Genomic DNA, 20,921 nt, shown 5'->3' with positions numbered 1-20,921 from the left:
GTGGCTAACCATGATCCTTGCCATAAAGATAAGAGTTTGATCTTTACTACTCTTTCTCAATCACTTTCTTTGAATGAGGCCCTAAACACTTCTAGGAATGAATTCAAATTATAAAAGAGTCACAAATCTTTTTCTACTAAAGGTGCAAACCAAAAGAAAGTACTTCTTGATAGAAGTGAGCATATGAATCCAACTTAAGTAAATCCATTGAGGTACTGGAAAGGATGTAATCTTAGATAAAGCTTGACTTGTTGCAAAAATCCTTGAAATTTTAATCTTGTTCCATCAAACTTCTCAAGCATACTAATCCTTGTCTCCATCATATTTATAGAAGCAAAACTCCCTGGATTTGGTTATGAGGTCAATCTACTTGCTTTCTTTAACTACACAACTTCTTGTTGTAGACTCTGAATTTCTTCTATAGACGTAGGCATAGTACCTCCATTATTCACATTAGAAATATATGAGATTTCCACTCTTAGAGTGTTGATAAGCTCATGAAGTTTTGTAATAGTTTCAAATCTATTCTCACTTTTACTAAGATTAGCATATATAATCCTTCTTTCCATAGGCAACTCAAATAAATCCAAAAAGTTAAATTAGAGGAGGGTAATCCACAACCTCTAATAAAATTTTCTATAAAAGAGGGATTGTCCACTCTCTATAAAGAAAAGATCAATGTTAGAAAATATATATATATATATATATATATATATATATATTTAAAGGTAGGTAGTCCACAACCTTCAAAATAGAACAATGGAAGTAAAATAATTCATTCACTTTTTAAATAAGACAAAAATAGTACATTAGCACTCTTGTCAAACTGTCAATGATATAAATCTTGAAAAAAGAAAATCTTCAACACACTCTTGTATTTCTAAAAAGAATTAGAAAGTCAGTGAAAGATGATATAATATTGAACTAGAATGGCTATTACCAAAAATAAGAAGATTAAAAAGCCTTGAAATAAGACTAAGGACTAGAAAGACGTCGATAAGAGTAAAGAAGGCTTCACTCTTGCCTCCATATATACTTTTAACAAGGAGCTATGTGGTGATGTCCTATAAGACCTCCAAAATATGTTGACTTTGTAAGACACATATCTTAACTTGCAAGGCAAGTTTTCTATATGTGTGCTACATAGTTAGCTTATTTCACAAGCTACCAATACATGGTTAGCTTGTTGACCAAATTTCTAACCTACTAATCTACTACAAATACATGTAAAGTTAAGTAGCGTCTATGAAGCTTTTAGGAAGCTTTTCTAAAAGGTCTTATGAAATTAACTTACTTTTATCTTCTTTTACCTATTCCTACCTAATTATATAGATATTTACTAATATACCTATGTATGTCTATGACATATATCTATGCTCTAAATTTGTCTTTTAAATCTAATTTTATTCCTATAAATATTATTTTTAAAATTTGATACTTTAATTAAATAAGGCATCACACTCCTTTTTATATGATTGAGCTTTACAACTTGGTTTATGATTTTCCATTAGTAAATATAAGCCAATGATTTAGAATTTAGAATTTTTAAACTTTTTATCTATGAATCTAGATTAGATCTATTCTTCTATTTTATTTTCATTTTTTTTAAAAAATCCAATAATTGACTTAAATCTAAAAATATTAATGATTTGTTAATATTTTTGCTCATTATTAATTTTAAATTTTAAAATATATATATATATATATATATATTTAGTGTTAAGATTTGTTCATTCTTTAAAAATAAAATTGATAATTTAGTCAATAGTATATTAATATTTTATATATAAGAATAAAGATTTTAGGATAAAACATATAAAATTTTAAGGTGCATATTTTAGGCTTTAAAAAATTTAGACTTCTTATTTCTTAATCTATATTATAACTACTTCCTCTATTTTCTACGTTTTCTATTTTTAGAGTCTAATAATCCAAGAGTAGATCCAAAATGCTTTAAAAGAATTTGGTCTTTTAAAGATTGATAATTTAGATTTTTTTTTGAAATTTATTAGTTTTTTCTTAAAGTCAAAAAATTAAAAAAAAAAAATCATGTTTTTAAAAAATACTACCTATAATTTTATTTAATTAAAATAAAAATTATAAAATAATCTATTAAAAACCTTAGATAAAACTACTATTTAGTTTTAAAAAAATAATAAAAAGTTGAAATATGTAATATGTATATTTATATATGGGTATTAATATTACTACCACAGTTTTTGCTACTACCACCATATGAAAATAATAAACATAAAAATAGATTTTTAATTTAATTTATTTATTTATTTAAAAAAATAATATTATATTTATTTAACTTTTATTTTAAAAGATTAGTATAAAATTATTCTTATTTACTACCCACTTTTTTAATGAGAATTAAATTAAATTTCTATGTAACATTAACATTTATTACATTTCATCTAGCAACTTCGTCATTTTCTTTCTAATTACTATCATGGTAGTATTTCATATTTATTGTTAGTCAAATCACTCTGAGATTATAAAGCATGCAAGTTTTTAAATAAGTTTTGATTTAATATTAGTGTAAAAATAACTAAATAAAAAAATAAAAGCAGAATGGATGTTTCACTTTCGAAAATAGTGAAAAAAAATTTAAATTATTTTAAAACTTGGATAAACATTTTTAATTTCAGAACACCTGAAACAATTTCTTGAAAATGCTACACAACTGTCTTCAAAACAGTATAAGATCTAATTTTCTTGCACATGGTTTATGTGGCCATAAAAGGAATATATATATATATATATATATATATATATATAGACATCAAGTAAATAATGCAATAAAATTGTATTAAATTTTAAATATTGTGTTTTACAAAAAATGCAAATAGATTTATTTGCTATTAAGTTTAAGTGAAGAGAAGTTTCAATTCATCCTTGGTGTTGTTAACGTTAGTTTTAATTTATGTTGATCCCCCGTATTTCATCCAAGTATCTTACCAGCTTTTACAAAAAAAAAATTGAAAAAACAACTTCTCTATTCCAAAATCCCAACCATCAAATTAATATGGGTTTATGTTCATACGAACCCACTTAGGCAACCAAGACATAAAGTTTGTTATGAATCTGATTGTATTTTGAATGGATTAAATCCAGAGCACAGTCATATTCCGCACCCAGGAATCTCTTCTTTCCTGAGTCATCTCTTCAATTGTTACATCCCAACACCATTCCACTGCACAATTGCATTACATTTCCTGCATCGTCAACAGCTGATTCTGCGATTTTCACAGCACCGAAGGCTTAAACAAGACAGAATGGGAATGTTCTCCAGCATTGAAGAAGGTGAAACATGTGTAAAAGATTATGCCACACGCGCTGGAACTCTGATGAGAACTGTACCGATGGATTCAATTCTAGCACAGTCATGTCCGAAGCATCCAAACCAGGGAAGAAGACAAACTGCACTTCGTTGTATGAAACAGTGGCATCCCTGAACTTCCACCTCCGCAGGCTTTCTTGTTGTGTTCTTTGTTTGTCGTTTTGGACCTTTCTCATTCTTTCTCGTGATTGAATCCTTAGGCCACTTGCAGATTTGGGTGAAAAGCATTGTATGAGGCATGTTGATTGTCTGATTCTCAAGTTGGGTACTGCAACGTCAACCTACCCACACACTTGGCACACGCATGTGGGTACTATATACACAGTCGCTTTCTCTTGTCAGAAGGTCACAATTGTAGAAAGATTGTGCATATCTATGTATGTAAATTTATCCATAGATATGGATAGAAATAAACATAAAAAACCCTGGAACTACTACGGTTTTCACGTGCATTTTTACTCATTCAGCAGAAACATTGATGTGCGTGCATCGATTATATAGATATAGATGTGTGTGTGTGTATCTTTTACTGAAGACTGAGCAAAAGATATCAGGAAACTAAGGACAAAACGTCATAATCCTCAGACTTCGGTGACCACCCTCTGATGTTGAAGCTGAATTGGTCATCAATATCATCAGAGTGGAGTCAAAGCACATGTGAAAAGTATCATCTCACTTGCTGCAAATTTAGTACGGTGATGAAAGTCTGTGCAATGGCTCTAGTCGAGTCAGGAAGTTGAGTGATTCTGGAATGGCATGCCTGGGGAGGAGTTCGAGGTCACGGCTCCTGGATGCCAGCGTTGAGCTGCACTTGGTATCTCCTCCTTCCATCTCTCGGCCTGTACTTGCACAATTTGTCTCTTCCTGTGGCATGCACATCCCCAGCTGCTATATAAACATCCCGGCCTCATGAATATATCATCATCTGTCCCACGGTGTTACGTAGCTTGCTGCGCTTGGAGTGGTTCAGTGTTTTCTAGCGTACAAAAACAGACGGAGAGATGGCCATGTCTATGCAAGAACTCTTCTACGGTACGAGTGAGCCGGCCTACTTCATCCACTATGGGCGGCAAAACCCCCTCCCCTACTCTAACGTTCGCGACATTCAGGTTCCAAACCTCCGCAGCCATCGAGCCCAGTGCGCCACTTTCGACTTGATGGTGCCAATGTGCTGCGCCCGTTGCCAAGAACAGGTGCGAGGCTCACTGTATGCTTTGCGCGGCGTCCAGGATGTTGTTTGCGACCCGCACAATCAAAGGGTGACCATCGCTGGCTGTTTGGAGCCTGCACTAGCCGTTCGGCACCTGAGGCGGGTGAAGAAGGGTCCCACATTCTGCTCTCAAAACATATCTTGCGCGGCGTCCAGATATGTGGTATCCTCATACCAGAAGTCACACGGTGGTCAACAAGACAACAGAGATCGCAGGGGGTACGTCCAACTCGACACAAACGAGCAGAGGTCACACTCCGACCACAGCCACAACTCCTCAAGCACTGAGTTGTACACTCGGAGCTTCTGCCCAGCTCACAGACACACCACAGACACGCACTTCGCAAGCGTGCCAAACCCGACTATAGCAACACGAGAAGACTGGGACTGTTGAACGCTCATCGCCAAATTTTTGTACAGCTACAGTATGGCTCCACATTGGAGCAAAAACCGGTGAATAGTATACACATTGTCACAGAAATGAGTAGCCTATAGAAACCCAGGATCTGGGGCAAGAAATCGGCGACAGTTTCCTTTCTCTTTTAGTTGAGTATGGGTTCCATGAGTGTGTCACAACTGGGCGTAGTGGGTGAAACAGCCGTCGGGATTATCGCGAGCAAGTTTTATTGCACAGACATATGCTCTTACTACTTCACAAAATTGGGTGATTGTTTGAGCCAGAAAGGCCACACCCACCTATCGATTTCCTCACCATTGTCATGGATTCTCCGATTGAGATTTTCTCTACGATGCAACTGCTTCCATTATTTTAACACTAATACAAGAAGAATTACAACAGGAACATAGACGGAATGCTCTTATTCTCGCCTGCAGCTTTTAAACCTCAATCGTCTCCTCGCAATCTGATTTCGAAACGAGTCGATTTCGACGGCGCCGGCGCCCGCGCTAGACGAATTCGTACAGTCTGAGCATGGCGCGGTGATAGGTCCATGACGGTCATGGGTGCCACTTCGTTGGGTCACGCTTGCGCAGGACGTGGATTCGAGGCCTGGTTTATGGATTAGTAAGTAAACAGTTACTAATTAAGAGTTTAATTAGAAAGCACCAGCTCCCTAAACCACAGATAATTGAAAATAGCAACTCTTTATGTGAAGGTAATATGTTTGTTGGTTTGCAAATTGATTACATTCTCCCTTAAAAGTAAAATAGAATATTTCGAGACTTTAAATATGTTTTACATTTTTGAAGAAATATCCACTTTAAGTGTTTCAGTGATGCAAGTGTTTGGAATTTTCATCCAGGTCTGGAAGATTTAAATTTTATTAATCACTGCGGTGACATTCAATTTCAATTGTGGATGTGAAGTTATGATTTTTATTTGTTTAATTAGAAGAAATTAATTCAGATTTTAATTATGGATTCTTTATATAATTACGCTATTTTTTATTTTAAAGAACATTTTTGAATCAAACAATAATACAATCAACAACGATTATGCCAATACAATGAAATTGTGCTGCTAAAAGAGATATTAGTTTACATCAAATAAGGATTATGTGTTCTCTGAAGGCATTTAAGATATCTCCATTTACAAGCAATCATAAATTTGGATATCTATAAATAAACATTGTTGATATTATTTTTTATTTTTTATTTTTTTGTGGGAGCAAATTGTAGTGATTGATATTAACAAATTAGCCAACCAAACAATGTGCATAAGAGAACAAAAGTTGTACACCATAAACCATATGGACTATTTTTTTCATTTTCAATCCCAAAAAATTTAGAGTTGTCAACATCAAAGACATAAATATATATAAATATATATATATATATATATATATATATGTATAGAATGTTTTGTTGGCCTCATTCAACCCTACCATGACGTAAGAATTAAAATTGAATTGAACAATTATGTTTTTTTTCCTTTCACTACATGTTCCAAATAATATATTCTTTTTGTAAAAGCATATAAAAAAATTTGTTTAAAAGTCGTCATTCAAATTAGTTTTAAAAGTGGGATGCTGAATGTAGTATTGCAATTTAAATGTAAAACATTGTTTGATAATTTTGAGCTTCTAAATTGAATTAACAAAGAGGCATGCAAGAGAACTCGTATGAAATTTTTTGGAGGAGTGTGAAAATATTTATTCATGCAGTCACACTCGTATCTAGATGCAGACAAAAGTAAACAAATAAATAATTTAATACAAACCAGTGAAAGGAGCTAGTGATGATTAAACATATTAAAAAAGCAGTCATAGTTTTCATAGCAATGATCTTTTTCAACATCACAGAACCATTGCATGGAAGCAATGTTGACTAATTTCTAAATACAATATTTCAAGAATGCACAAATGACAGAAACCTATTCCACTTGATATTAAAACTGTTGAATATGAAATGGCACCACCAACAACAACAACAACATAAAAAAACATGAATTAAAAATATTAAAATGTTTTACATTCTTTAAAAATTTAGAAAATATTAATTTTGGGTGCAATGTCTATGTTTAAAATCTAGTGCTTTCCATCCATGATGAAATTTTGAATGATTCTACGATTCTAATAAATTCCAAAGCATGTATTTTGGTTTGAAAAGATTCAAAGTCAAACCCAAAATATGAAGTTGGGAATGGGAAGAATGAAAATGGAACTCAATGCCACCATTAATGGTGGTGGCACAAATGTGTTGGAGATTAACTAGTCAATTCAACAATATGAATATACATATACATATATATATATAATAAAACTACCAATATCATCAAAAATTGTGCTGTTCACGGCCGCAAAAGACTTTTCAACAAAAACATTTCCCCAAACTCCATATCTACATTGAATCTATGAAGGTTCTATAGATTGAGTCAAAAGGAATGGAGGAATGGGGAGTGGGGCTTCATTGCCGAGAAGATTGGATGTTGATGATGTTGGGAATGGGGTGCCCCTACTAATGGGTGGGGGCCCCCACAATTGCACAGAATTGTATAGAATCCATACAATTAATATAGAAAGTCTGTGCCAGGCTTTCTATATTTTGATTGTTTGATTTAGGTTGTCACAATTATTCAGCTTCCATGGTTGACATAAACAAGTTATATTTAGAGAGTTGAAAGAAAGAAAGAGAATAATATACTATAGAGATAAGTAGATGATAAAAAAATATTAATAATAATAATGATTTGAAAAATGAAAACATTTATACAATGCATAGGTTCACTTAAATGAAATTTCAATAACTTTGACTGATGGAAGTGTAAGTAGTGATTACTATCATTTCTGAATGATAAATAATTAGTACGATATTTATTTATTTATTTTATATATATATTTTTTATTTGAAACTGTTTTATTCTACAAAATTTTATGAGGAATGGGGCAGAGAAATATATATATATATATATATATATATATATGACAAAACATGTAGCTTGATCTAAGACTTTGAACTGGTAAAATCTATTGGATTGGCACAAATTCTTTTACACTATGCATTCTAAATTTAACTTTAATTTACATATTTAAATCCTTTCATTCTAAACTAAAAGCTGCACTCTAGATATATCATTTCCTGATTTATGTTTGTTTTTCACATTTTTAGACAAAAAAGCATATTTGGTATAAGTTTAGTTTTTATCTATGTATACAAAAGACAAAAAATTAAAAGTATTTAATTTTATGTATAAATAAATATATAAATAATTATTTATACACATGAAGAATGAAAAATATCAGATGAAGAAATTGTATGTATATTTATTCTTGTTATTATAATTTTGTACTCTGATTAAATATATATTTTTAGTTAAGCTCATTAAAAAATAAAAAATAAAAATAAAAATTTGAAGAAATTATAATATTTTTAGTGTAAAATTAAATATTTAAACATTTGCTATTAATTATAGTTAAATGTAAAGAAAACTTGGAACTTCAAAAATTGTACATTATTCAAGATACATTTTTTCTACATTCTTTTAATTTTGATCCTAATCTTTGTTGAAAACAGTGTAAGAAACGTTTTTATAGAATACCTTAAAATAGTATCAAGTACATATATATGTTCTTTTTTATTTTATTTTAAAAAAATTAGATAGTTTGTATATTATATCATGTTATGAGTACTTTTATTCTTTGTATACATAATAATTATGTTTACCTTTGATTGTAAGATCATTTTTTGTAAGATCACTATCTTAAGATTAAGGATTTAGAATAAAATAAAATGCATTGGTTGAAGATAGCTAGTGAGATTTGTCTTTATTGTTAGAACCTAAGCTCACAAGGGTGTAGTCGAGAAGAAGTTGTAAACCACATTGTAAATACTTAGGATTGGCAGTTGGGATACCTAAAATGTTATTTGGTACTACAACAAAGAGAGAACGGAGAGAAGCATTGGAATGGAAGGTTGTAACAAAATTCCTAGTGCACATGCAATCCAAGTCTCACTAAAGTTGGGAAAAACAAACTCCACTAGGCAAAATTGATCATCATGGAAATAAACGCGTGTCTTTTTTAGGTGTCTTAGCTTCTCTGCCACAACATTTGAGAGAATCTTGCTATGGAAAGTACATTAGTAGTTTTAATTTCTTTGTGCTAATATTTGTAGGTACTAGTAGTAGCTATTGGTGACTTTTTTTGAAATTGAGATCATTTATAATTATTTTTTCTATAAACTTTCTCAAGTTAATTCAATATTAGTTTCAATCTCTTACTTTTTTCAATTTAATATTGTTACATAAGTAGGTTTTATTAATGTAATAAATTGAGATAAACATTACTAGGTTCAATTGTTTATCAATTCATTTGATGTACCATTTAGCTTTAGTGCATCTTTATTCTTCATATTAGATAGAAAATCCTAATTTTAAGATTTTAGTTTCCAAAGTTTGTAACCTAAATAGTCTAGTAGTAAAAAGATATCAATTCTAAGATGTATAATTCATGCACATCAAAATTAAAGGTGCAATTTTTAAAATCTATTAAGTTGGACTTGAAAAACCTTTATTCTAGGTATTGATATACAATAAAAATTTACATTGGATTTTATTGTGGCTAAGAAACACACTATGAATGTCTATTACTTAAGTTTTTATAAAATATTATCAAATAGTAGTAGATAATATCTTTAAAATTAAAGAAATTAGATTAGATTTTTTATTATAAAGGAGACGATGGTATTTCTAAAAATCATTGCTTAGATGCCATGAACTTGCTACTAATATAGTAATAGTTATATTTAATAAAGATTCTTAATATTTAAAAGAGTAAAAAAAGATTGATAATTATCATAAAATGATATAATAAGACTTACATATAGTTTCTATATAAAATTGCATTAACTTTTAAAAATCTAAAAGATAAAATCATAAGTACAAATAAGAATAATTTTAGGATTATAAGATTTAAAATTAAGGATTTTAAGATTCAAGGTTAAAGATTTGTGGTCTTAGGTTTTAAATTTAGGAGTTTAAGATTTAAAATTAGAAATTTTAAGATTTAGGATTTAAAGTTTAGAGTAACATAGATGTCTTTAATTTATATACATTCTTATTTTTTAAATTTTGATTTGAACTACCATCTTATTTTAGTTATCTATTATTTTAATGGTAAAATAAAGTTTCTCTATAAGTTCTCAATTTGCAAGATATCCCAATTTTGACTTTGACTTTTGAATTTTACTTTAATTTTAGATGACTTTAATAGTTTAAAAAATATTATTGGGTACATTTGAGGATTTTTTACTTTAAATATGTCTTTGAATTATTCTAAAATTTTATACATTTGTAAATATTGAAGATTCAATCATTTTGAATTTTAAGTTAAATTTGAAAATGGATAGGATTTTATAAGTTTTGATATGACCATCTCCCTATTTTAGGAGTCTAAAAATCTAGTGGTGGACTTACAATGTTCTACAAAAATTTAAAATTTAAATATAAGGCTTTTGATTTAATAATTTTTTCTATTGATTTTTTTTTTTAATTTTTTTAAAATTTAAATGATTTTGATCCTTATAGTATATTTAAAATCTTTAAAAAGTCAATAATTTAGGAGATATGAGGTTTTTAACATTATAAAAGTATTTTATTTGATTTTGTTTTAAAAAATAAAATATAATTAGATAGCTCATAAAAGTATGAATTTACTTTATGGTCACAAAATTTTATATTTATAATAATTTTTAAATATACTTAAGATACAAATCAAGTAAAACCACATAATCCTTATTCTAGAGCTATGCAATAGATTGTACATTTTCATGCCAATTTGCACCATATTCTCTAATAAAGTAGAAAATCCTTCCAAAATAATCTTCACCTATTTTTTTATTTTTTTCTATTAGTAATTATAATTATTTTTCTTTAACATCACTTTATTTTTTTTTTATCTACCATTCTATTATGAAGAATCAAATATACATTATGAAGAAAATTAAAGGTGATGTGACAATTACTTGACTTATTTTGCTCCCAAATATCATAACAAAATTGGCCCTTTGTCATAGACATATTGATACTAGTGATTACTAAGATAAGAGGAGTTAAAGAAAAGTAACTAAAATTAGGTAAAATTAATAATATCTTTTAGATAGGCTTCTTAGAAACTTTATAGATAAAAACTATTGAAGTTTACTTATCCAAGTTTGTCCAAATAAATTATCAATTTATATTTTTAAAAAGTATTAGTACTAAAAATTCTATATAATAATAATGTTTCTATCAATTCAATAATTATATTAAAATTCATCTCTAATAAATAGATTTTTGGGATCTTTAAAAATATTTTTAACTCTTTCAAGAATGTTAGAGTGAAAAGTTGTAACTTTGTGAAAATTGAGATAAAAATCAATGAGTAGAAACTTTAGATTCTACTAAAGAAATCTATCTCAAACATCATAGAATGACTTTAGAAGTTTAAGTCCAAGGTATAAACACATTTGTGTCTACACTTTGTTAATTTTGTTCCATATTTTTAAGTCAGGGCACCGCTTATGCTTTGGAATTAATATCTACCAAAAATTTGAGAGCCATTGGCCTTGAACAATTGCTTTGGCATTCATCATTTTGTATCAAAGGAATTGTTGAATATTAACATGCCATGGTTGTAAGGCACCTACAACCTACTTATTTAAGAGAACTTTAGTGACTTTTTGTGGGTCAATTATACCAAATCTACCTTCAACCTAAGTCTTATGATATATTGACCAAACTACTTGAGCTAAGGAGGAAGTATATTTCTATAAAAATTTATAATTATAGATTTTATTTTACAAATAGCCTTCAAAGTTTTGCCCATATTATTATATATATAAAAAAAAAAAAAAAAACAAAACAAAACAAACAAACAAAGAGAATAGTAAAATGCTATTAAACCTTGCTGCTTCACAATAGTACCATACGCTTAATCGGTCCTGTATTCCTTCATACTATTTTTGCATAAACGGTCTCAAAAGATTGATTTGAATAAATTGTAGTTATCGCAATAAATTGTATGTCATCTGCCGTGGTATGAGGTGACTCAGATTTGAGGTAGTCTTGAGTAGTTGAGTCAAGTTTTGCTTTTGTAGTGGTAGTTTGTTTTTCTCTCACGAGCCCCTCTCCTCTTCTGTCGCACCAAAAATAAAATCGTCAGCGTCAATATGTGTAGCAGTGTATAAGTTCTGGTGGTCATGGACATACCTTGAGGTTGTTTTAACGAGTCAAAAGTAGAACTGGTATTATTGAGATTTGGTATAATATTATGCCCATGTTTGACAGAACATACTAGTTGACTAGCCAAGTCTATTTAGTCTCAGCCAAGGCCGCTCAATTCTTTATGCAATGATCCGTCTCTAAACAAATCGGTAAATTCAAGAAATCTATAAAAAAAATTAAAATTAAAATAAGACATTTCTTTTTGTTCATTATAGTCTCAAAACATAAGAAACAAGCAGACCAAGGAGATAGAAGAAAAAAAAATGCAACAGCTACAGGATTTATTTTTTATTTTGTTTTAATTGTAAACGGTGTTGATTTGCCGTGGAATGGCAGAGAGGATGGCAAGTGTGTAGAATAATTGGAGCAGCACGGGGCAAGTGGCACATCCCCTCCCCTCGTCTCGCAAATCAGGGCACACTCGATCTGTGCAACTCCGGCTTCGTGATCTTTGACCACCAACGGTGACGCGAAAATAGAAAAAAAACAACGTCCGCATTGAAAGCATAATTCCTCGCAGACACAATCTACAGGAACTGAGTTCCAGCTCTGATCCCCATTCTTCTCCATCCCTGTGGCTTAGTTAAGACTTTACCACCCAGACGCGCCCCCAGTTTGCAAGTTGCCCCTCCCTTTCCCTATTGCCATCTCTTTTAAAGCTTCACAGTCGCGTTGTTTTCTGCTCATCAGTGACTAGGTACCCTTTCGTTCAATAGCTCGTAAGAACTGCTTGTGGAGAACAATCTGAAACTTACAAAAAAGTCTGCTTGACTTCTAGAAATCACAACGATTCCGGTCAAGTGTTGTAGTAGAGACTGACAGTTGGTTTGCACGATGGCGATGTCGATGCATGAGTTGTTCTACAGTGAGATCATACCTGTGTACATGGTTCATCGTGGGTGGTTATCCGCCTCTACACGCCGGGGATTGTATACATGTGCTGACCAGTGGATGTGACCCAATTGTCCCATAGTCGACGAGGGGAATGTGTCGCTGTCGACTTGGTGGTGCCGATGTGCTGCACCCGATGTGAAGATCAGGTGCGAGATGCTCTCTATGCTTTGCGCGGCGTCGAGGGCGTAGTTTGTGACCTGTACAATCAAAGGGTTACTGTCGCTGGTTACTTGGAGCCTGCACTTGCCTTGCAGCAATTGAGGCGGGTGAAGAACGGTGCCTCATTCTGCTCGCAAATCTCTCACGGCAGGCAGCACAGATATGAGGTATCTTTGTACCAGAAATCACACAGCGGCCGTCAAGACCAAAGAGATCGCAAGGCGTATGCTCAACTCGACACAATCGAGCAGAGGTCACACTCTGAAAATAGGTACAATTGTTCAAGCAGCGAGTCGTACTCTCGGAGCTTTTGCCCTTCTCATAGAGACACCACAGGGACGCACTATGTGAGCGTGCCAAACCCAATGATCGCAACACGCGTGGAATGGGAATCTTGAAGGACGCTTCGAATTTTCCAGTATTTGTCCATTGTAGGTAGAATGAGGTATGGAGTTGTGAATAGCGGTAAACAATTTTTTTTTGCTTAGAAGCATTTGTGTAGAAATCTCAAATCCCCTGTGGAGATTCACAAGGTGTTCAATGTGGAGAATTTTAGAATTCTAGATCCAGAATATTGGATTAGGCTCATCAAAGTGCGCAAATAGAGTCTGGTGTTTGAATTTTGCTTTGGAGTGGCCGTCGTTCAAAGCCAATTCCCTTGTCAAATACTTTGCTGCGAGGTGATCGTCTTTGTCTTGGGGTGTCGAGAATACATGATTTGTGTTGGTGGTGATGAACACACTGCAATGGGAATTGAAATGGCATGCGATAACGTGTTAAACCTTGATTGAAGCTCAGTTCGGCTTTGGAATTCTGACCTTAACTGGTTTCATTTATTTCTGTGCCAAGTTGTCTACTGAAGTTTTTCAACTCTTGGGTTCTCTTTACCATTTTTTCAAGCAATAGATCGTGGGTACATTGTGATCGATTTGTTAGTGTGGGTAGTGGAGGAGTTGCGAAAATTCATTGTGCAAAATACATCTTCAAGTATGTACGAGTGTGTGGTAGAGGATTTTGATAACGATCACTGCCTGGTTTGTATGCCACTGGAACTATTTATTGAGTTGAAAGCTAGCCGGAAACTGGCCGGAGGTGAGGTGACCTCATAGTGATGACTGAGACACTATGCTTTTAACTTCCTTTTTTGCTTGAAATACATTGGGAGGCTTAAACTGGTCGGATAGTACCACATTTATGTGCAGATAAATAGGAAGCAATGATCAGGTAGTGACCATCTAATTGCTTTTGATGGCAACCTGGAGATGTTGACAAGGATGTTCATTCCACAAGATGAAAACGGAGCTGGTCCTTATTAACAACTAAAGCGAAGGGCATATTCATCTGTGGTTTCATTGATACAGAGTCTGACTAGAAATACGAGCTTTCCATGACCATTCGTTAGTGAGAGTTGTTCGGAGAAGAAAAAAATAGGGAGTGTAAGTAGAAAGAGTTGTTCCCACTTTAAGGGCTTCTGGCTTAAACATGATTGCACAAAGTGTTTGTTCTTGGTTCGGAAGTGACTGGTCAATTCCATTTACCAAGTAACTTTCTCACACTGGTTTAAGAACAATGTTATACCTTGCTGAATTGTCCTCAACCGCCCTCATAATACCCATCACACAGTAGCACGAGCAGGTTGAATAAAATGCTCGTCTGCAATCTCCTATTAAAATCTATCCAAAAAGTAAATTTCTAATTTTAGTAATGCTCAGTATGCCATAGGTTTATGTTTTAGCAAAAAGTGCAACATGTTGAAGCTCTTGAATAATACCAGATACACCTCCAATCAGTCCAGCAATTGATATCAAAAGTGTTACAAAACTGAGGAGCTGGAGAAGTAGGAACTTACGGCTCCATCTCTGCACGTGCGTTTGCCTAATGTACATCTCCACCGGGTAATAAACTGTCAATGGCCAAAACCCAATGGCCCCAAGGATTCCCAAAACAGAGTTGAAAAATGGGATTAACATTGAAATTATGGTGGTGATAATGACGTAAATGGTACGCCAGATCAAGCGGAATGCGCTCACTCTGAAATTGCGCCTTCCTGGCAGTCTAACATTATACTCCAGGTTGAGAAATGAGTTGTTGGGCCATCGCAGAGAACACCATCGCTCCACGAAGGCATATACAGGTTGAGTGTAAACCTAGATTGAAAAGAGAATAAATTTAGAAACCGAGTTAGGGTCATTGCAAACATTAGTGAGCTGTATTGGTAAAGGCAATTCTACTAAGCGGCTGGGTTGAGACTGGAGAAAATACCATGATACCAAGCAGAGATAGAATAAAATCCAAAATGTAGAGATTACAGATCAAATGTTTATTGGTGTACCTGATAGGCACCGATAAGATGGATCACAATGCAGGTGTTAGCAAAATCCACAAGCCAATATGGAGTACTGAATCCAGTGAGCAAATTCCCTGGTGCAGCATCACCAAATGCCGCGTACCCAGCTATGGCCACCGACATGTAAAAAAATGTCGTGGTTATGATTCCAAGTAACGTGGCTTTTTTCATCTGAGAGGATTCAGAAGGGGGACTTTTTATTGTGTCCTGAAAATGACAAACACAGGACAGTATTGAAGTTAGACTACTACTTATGCGGGGACAAAGGGATATCAGACCGTTCATTCTCGGACACACAAGCAAAACAACAGAACCTGTTAAAAATGTGGAATAATCATCATTAATTGAACCTGAATCTCGATAAGTATCATGGAGAAAGAGTATGCGAAAGCCATATTTCCAAGAGCGGTGAACACATTCCACGTCTTTTGTGGTCGTGTGAAGCATGTTTCACCATTTGAAGGATAGCAAACGGATGTACCGCCCAAACTTCCATGAGAATTCTCTCCCGCTGTAAATCCAGTTTTCACATGTTATGATTGAGGTGACAAGAACTCCGCAGTCGCTGCCGCAACATAGCTTCCCAAATCATATAGTCCTAGTATAACATTGCATACATTTACAACCATCTCTAATTTTAAAAAGCTGGGACAAAATTTAAGTGGTTTCTGTCATTGGGACTTTATTTTGAAGCTTCTTAAGGCGAGTGAGGAGAGGATAAACTCGAAGAAATTGGCTACTAAGAAGACAGTGACATGTTCCTAAAATTTTAGCTTTGAAGAGAATATTGTAAACGCTTCACGTACAATATACAGGTGAACTTGGTGGTAGATGCAATGAAGATGACATTTCGTAGTCACCTCACAAAGACCAAATTTCGTGAAACTAGCCAACAGAAAACAAGGCACAAAGGAGGCTTCACTCACTTGCAGCTTTTGAGATACCGAGTCCCAACCCAATGAAGGAATATGTGAACGACATAGCAGCAGCAAGGTAAGAAAGCCACCAAAGCTCGCCAAAATTTGGAATTTGTGATAAGACTATCTGGATGACTCCAAATATCGCAATGTAAACTGTTGTTGACGTCAGGCATGGATCGTCAGGTCCATTGTCGTGAATACAATTCTGATACTGAATTGCCCTGTACCATCACAAACCCTGGGGTTTTTAAGTACCTTAATAAGCTTCATGTTGCAGACCAACTAACCCATCAGACCACAACAAAGACTCCGCTACATTTGGATCCGGTGTGAAAAGGGCGTAGTATAATTTGTTGTCAGCTAGTACTTGTCTAGAGCTTCACAGATATCTTTGGTTACCCACATTCACACCTTTACCAGTACACATTCAAAAATCACTTGCACACATACAGTCGAAGACTTATCACCCGTGAAGGAGGTTACTTATAAGCATTCAGCACTCAACAACACAAACCCCTCGACAGATTGTATAGATACAAAGCCCAACTAGATATGGTAATAAAAAGAAACTTATTTCGGAGTGGTTACAAAGCTTATACTATCATTCAAATACGTACTTTTCATTTCAATCACTTACTTGGCACTGGTTGCAGTGGCAATAGTGTAGCCAATACTTGTGCCAATAAGGTTACTATATTGAACACAAGCACAAACCAACTGCTGCTTTCTCCCTGCATCCATCCCATATCAGTCCCCGCAAAAGATATGTAAACATAGTTCAACACATGCTAACTGAAAAGCAATGGAGAGGAAGAGGCCAGTATAACCTCTAGGATTCTTTTTATACATGTGCGACTGTGAGAATGACCCCATCGAAATTACCTAAATTAGCTTTGATAGCATCCATGTATATGTAGTTACGCTTCCCGTGGATAGGGTCGGGGGACCGATAACAATCAGCGAGGAGTCGAGAGGTGTAGTAGGTACACCAAGCAAAAGCAAGAAGGACAATTGGTCCTGCAATCCACCCCATTTGTGCGAAGCTCCATGACAACGCCAAAACACCAGAACCTATGACAGCCGTTATAATATGGGCTGCCGAAGTAATGACTGTCCCTGTTGGTGCCAACACAACTGCGTCAAACAAATGTAGTAAAGCCTAACACAGCAAATTACACGCAGTGCTCAAGTCCAATCAAGCCACACACATCTAAATGCTCTTGCAGCTCTCGAGATCCTTTACTATCACTCTTCTTCTCTCATCAAAGTTAGAAACTAAAATCCTCAATTAACAATGGAACATATCGTTCATATCATCGAAGACCCACTAATGATGGCGCCATAATCCCCCAAAACTACTGGATATCATTGAATAGAGTCCCATCTTGTGCAGCATTTTCAAAGTACGCCACTGAATTTGGTAGTGATTAGACAATCCCATCCCAAGAGTGTTCTAAACTCGTTGAAGACCTCTTTGAGCTATTATCCACCCCAACTAAGAAGTCAACAAATATTTGCTTCGAGAGCTGGAGCTCTTGTCTAACAGAACAAATTGATGCTATCAATTGCAAGTCACGTTCAGTCTAACGTGTAAAATTCACTTCCGACTTGTTTTAGAAAAGAAAGCTCTTGAGAAAGGGAGGAACATAAAAAAAGAAGAGTGACCTTTGCGGCGAGGTTTTCCGTCGTCATCATTCAGGTTGGGATCATGAATAGGCTTGTCCACGCCGTCAAAACCAGCTCTGCCCTTTTCGCCATGCCCTAGAGCATTGTCATCTGTCTGCCCAAGTTTGGCGTTTCCAGTGAGCCCAAGAATGACATGGTCCCCGTCCATGCCACTAGAACTTGGTGCCTTGGGCAGTGAACGAATAACAAGCGCGGTCGAAACTACAAATCTTCGATTCAAACTTTACCTCTATTCTGCACGATTGCGAAAAGAAACCCCCGTTAGTCGAATTCTAAGAATATCGATCTCCCCACACTCAGTTAGAACTCTGAGGACAGCCGTGGTTGCCAGGTTACAGGAGACCCGGGGGTCTTGAATACCTGATCTGTTGTGCGCTATGCTACGACATTCCTTACTATGTGACGTCAGTGCCGCAATTATGACACAGAACCTGGGTTCCAAAAATCAGAAACAGAAAAAAACACGGGATTCACAATATTTATAGTTTCTTGCTACTTTGCATATTTGCATGATGACACTCAGCTTAACCTGATCGCAGATTACGGAGAACACAAGCTGCCATATCGGCTCAGCCCGCGCGTATTTCGCAACAACCTCATCGATTGGTACAACAGAGAGGCCGTTAAATTTATAACTAAATTTTCCGGTGTAACATTTTAATCCCCAGAATTTGTACGAGCTTCGACACCTCATTAACCCATCCGCATCTGCTGATACAGGAAAACCACATTTTACTACTCTTAGCGCTCACTATCTTGCAGAAAACAAGCTCCGAAGACCCAAAAAATATTCATATACAGTCACAGATTACTCTAAAACCTCAACCAAGTAATCGATCAATAACAGCCACTTGCTAAACAAGGATTACACTGGGACCTAATTTCCCAGAGTTGTGCATACTTGTCCTTCCTTACCCTTCTAGAATCCCCCAAACCACAAGCACAACCCCTAATAAGCCGATATGAGAAAGAGGAAACAAACAGAATACATGATTAGAATGCTATTCATGTAAGACGTTCGATGCTACATTTACGAGGATATATGTAGTAAGCTGGCTGGCCAGCAAGCTCGAGAACTCCAGGATGACGAGGGTGAATCTGCTGCTAAAAGCCACTTATAAGCACCAGCGTGTCTCAGCGCAAAAAATCTACGCCATGGAAGCACGACATGGCGCCCAGGATACTACCTGTACCGAAGCTAATATCTCTTTCACTAGGCTGCAAGCAGCGTCAGGATATACGTGGTGAAGCAGCACGCGAAGTGACAATGCGGCTTCATCACCATCTGCAGATTCTTCACCATCACTACAGTCGCTCACGGAGAATCTCAAACTGCGGTGGAAACCTGGACTTTCCATTGAATCTTCTCGCAGCCTGTCGCGTCGACTTGCACGGTAAAGTGTGCATGTCATTTTGATTGTGGGTAGCTTGCTAGTCATTGTCCAGAGATCATACGCTATATGGTTGCGGTGAATCTGGGAATTGTCAGATATTGTGCTTTGGATACTGATAGATGTCTCTCTTGGGTCACTTTCTCATTTCATGCACCTTCTTATAAGAGACAAAATTATTGTTCGACGAAATACTGCTGTCCTGATAGGTTTGTGTTGCACTGCCTAAGTATCGTATTTCATCAGTCAATTACGTAAGAAAATTCTCTAGCGCAAGAAACTTTTTCTTCCACGTAACGTTGTGATCTAATCCTCAAAATGGATTGTATTACGCCACCGTCATGGAGGTTCTTGGTGTCCGAACTCTTTTTTGACTCAAAAGAGAAGCTGAATACCAGGTTCGTTTCCGGAGAGGCTTGAGATTTGCAGCAGTAGGGGGCGTGGGCCTCCTTGACTGTGAGTACCCATACTCGTGTGAGCAACTCATTTGCTTCAATTGCCACATGTCATGCCCTGCAAAACGATGCAGTTGTTTAATTCCCCTATTTCGAATTATTCTCTGGCTTTTTGCCCCTCAGATTCCTCCTTTTGTATCTTTACAACGCACCACCAGGTTACGATGTAGCGTGCGCGTGTGAACACATTTTGTGCGGTGATGGGATCGTTGAACAAAACTCAAACCACGTGGAAAACATGTTGGGAATATGTGCTATAGCAGTGTGACAAGGCTCGTCCCCTTGCTGCTAACCTCTGCACTGCTAATCTCTCGCCATGACTTGGAAAAACTAAACGAAATGCAATTGCCCGCGTTTTCAGTTGCAGAAGCCTCCTGAATGCTCTAGGTTGAGAAAGTAGAATGCATCCAGGAAATGCCCACTATATCTGAATTAATAACTTACGTTGCTGCCGCAGATCAAAATCCTGAGATGCTGCCGGAAGTGTGAGCCGAGGTGGGACTAGGGCTTGTGGAATCTAGACATGGAAATCACTTTTGCAATGATAACGGTTACACATGGACGCCAATCAAGGGAAACCATACTCTAAATTCTGAGTGAGGTACATCTCTAGCGCTTACTGAGAAGCTTTCGCTTGAGGTTCCCAAGAATTGGCCCCACGTTTGAGGGTTACGTAAATTCGTGTCCATTCTGGAGGATTCGTGTAGCATGAACATTTGCGAGCCTACTCTCTTTGAACTGATTCTATTTGTACACGTGAGCAAACGGAGTGTGAGAGTTCCATCCTGTCAGAATTACGTATGCTAATCAAACCTCAAAGATATGCTCACTTCAAACACGAACACCTTCCAAA

The 20,921-nt window shown here is 35.2% G+C and overlaps 3 protein-coding genes across 15 annotated transcripts; 2 read left to right on the top strand and 1 right to left on the bottom strand.

The window, feature by feature from the left end:
- The first annotated feature begins 4,161 nt into the window (after positions 1-4,161).
- On the top strand, positions 4,162-5,784 carry LOC112290372 (uncharacterized). Its single transcript, XM_024536550.3, has one exon. The coding sequence runs from the start codon at positions 4,348-4,350 to the stop codon at positions 4,948-4,950; it is 603 nt and encodes a 200-aa protein (XP_024392318.1). The 5' UTR covers positions 4,162-4,347; the 3' UTR covers positions 4,951-5,784.
- A 7,062-nt stretch (positions 5,785-12,846) lies between these two features.
- LOC112290384 (uncharacterized) lies at positions 12,847-14,048 on the top strand. The gene has a single exon (XM_073538182.2). The coding sequence runs from the start codon at positions 13,230-13,232 to the stop codon at positions 13,665-13,667; it is 438 nt and encodes a 145-aa protein (XP_073394283.1). The 5' UTR covers positions 12,847-13,229; the 3' UTR covers positions 13,668-14,048.
- A 658-nt stretch (positions 14,049-14,706) lies between these two features.
- Positions 14,707-19,569, bottom strand: LOC112290382 (amino acid permease 3). Of its 13 annotated transcripts, none has more exons than XM_090255163.1 (9): positions 19,251-19,569; positions 18,752-18,933; positions 18,202-18,456; positions 17,419-17,652; positions 17,174-17,267; positions 16,543-16,757; positions 15,967-16,127; positions 15,602-15,823; positions 14,707-15,416 (listed from the first exon to the last, which is right to left on the bottom strand). In XM_090255163.1, the coding sequence occupies exons 3-9, from the start codon at positions 18,368-18,370 to the stop codon at positions 14,994-14,996; spliced, it is 1,518 nt and encodes a 505-aa protein (XP_090111289.1). In that variant the 5' UTR covers positions 18,371-18,456; positions 18,752-18,933; positions 19,251-19,569; the 3' UTR covers positions 14,707-14,993. The 13 variants fall into 13 exon arrangements, with proteins under 13 accessions (XP_090111289.1, XP_090111287.1, XP_090111291.1 ...); XM_090255161.1 differs by having other exon boundaries at positions 18,752-18,930; positions 19,251-19,478; XM_090255165.1 differs by having other exon boundaries at positions 18,752-18,930; positions 19,257-19,392.
- Between the last annotated feature and the right edge of the window lie 1,352 nt (positions 19,570-20,921).

The sequence above is a fragment of the Physcomitrium patens genome, chromosome 13, assembly GCF_059467195.1.
Source record: "Physcomitrium patens ecotype Gransden chromosome 13, ASM5946719v1, whole genome shotgun sequence".
Taxonomy (NCBI): Eukaryota; Viridiplantae; Streptophyta; class Bryopsida; order Funariales; family Funariaceae; genus Physcomitrium; species Physcomitrium patens.
The sequence above is the reverse complement of the archived record's forward strand: the minus strand, read 5'-3'. Positions and strand labels throughout refer to the sequence as shown.

What these genes read in the sequence shown, in the direction of transcription:
- LOC112290372 (XM_024536550.3), top strand. Translation starts at nt 4,348, where the DNA reads ATGGCCATGTCTATGCAAGAACTCTTCTACGGTACGAGTGAGCCGGCC.
- LOC112290384 (XM_073538182.2), top strand. Translation starts at nt 13,230, where the DNA reads ATGTGCTGCACCCGATGTGAAGATCAGGTGCGAGATGCTCTCTATGCT.
- LOC112290382 (XM_090255163.1), bottom strand. Translation starts at nt 18,370, where the DNA reads ATGGACGGGGACCATGTCATTCTTGGGCTCACTGGAAACGCCAAACTT. An exon ending in CGGTATCTCAAAAGCTGCAA is followed by an intron (nt 16,128 to 16,542) that starts GTGAGTGAAGCC and finishes CTGGATTTACAG; the next exon opens with CGGGAGAGAATTCTCATGGA. An exon ending in TGATACTTATCGAGATTCAG is followed by an intron (nt 15,824 to 15,966) that starts GTTCAATTAATG and finishes TGTCATTTTCAG; the next exon opens with GACACAATAAAAAGTCCCCC.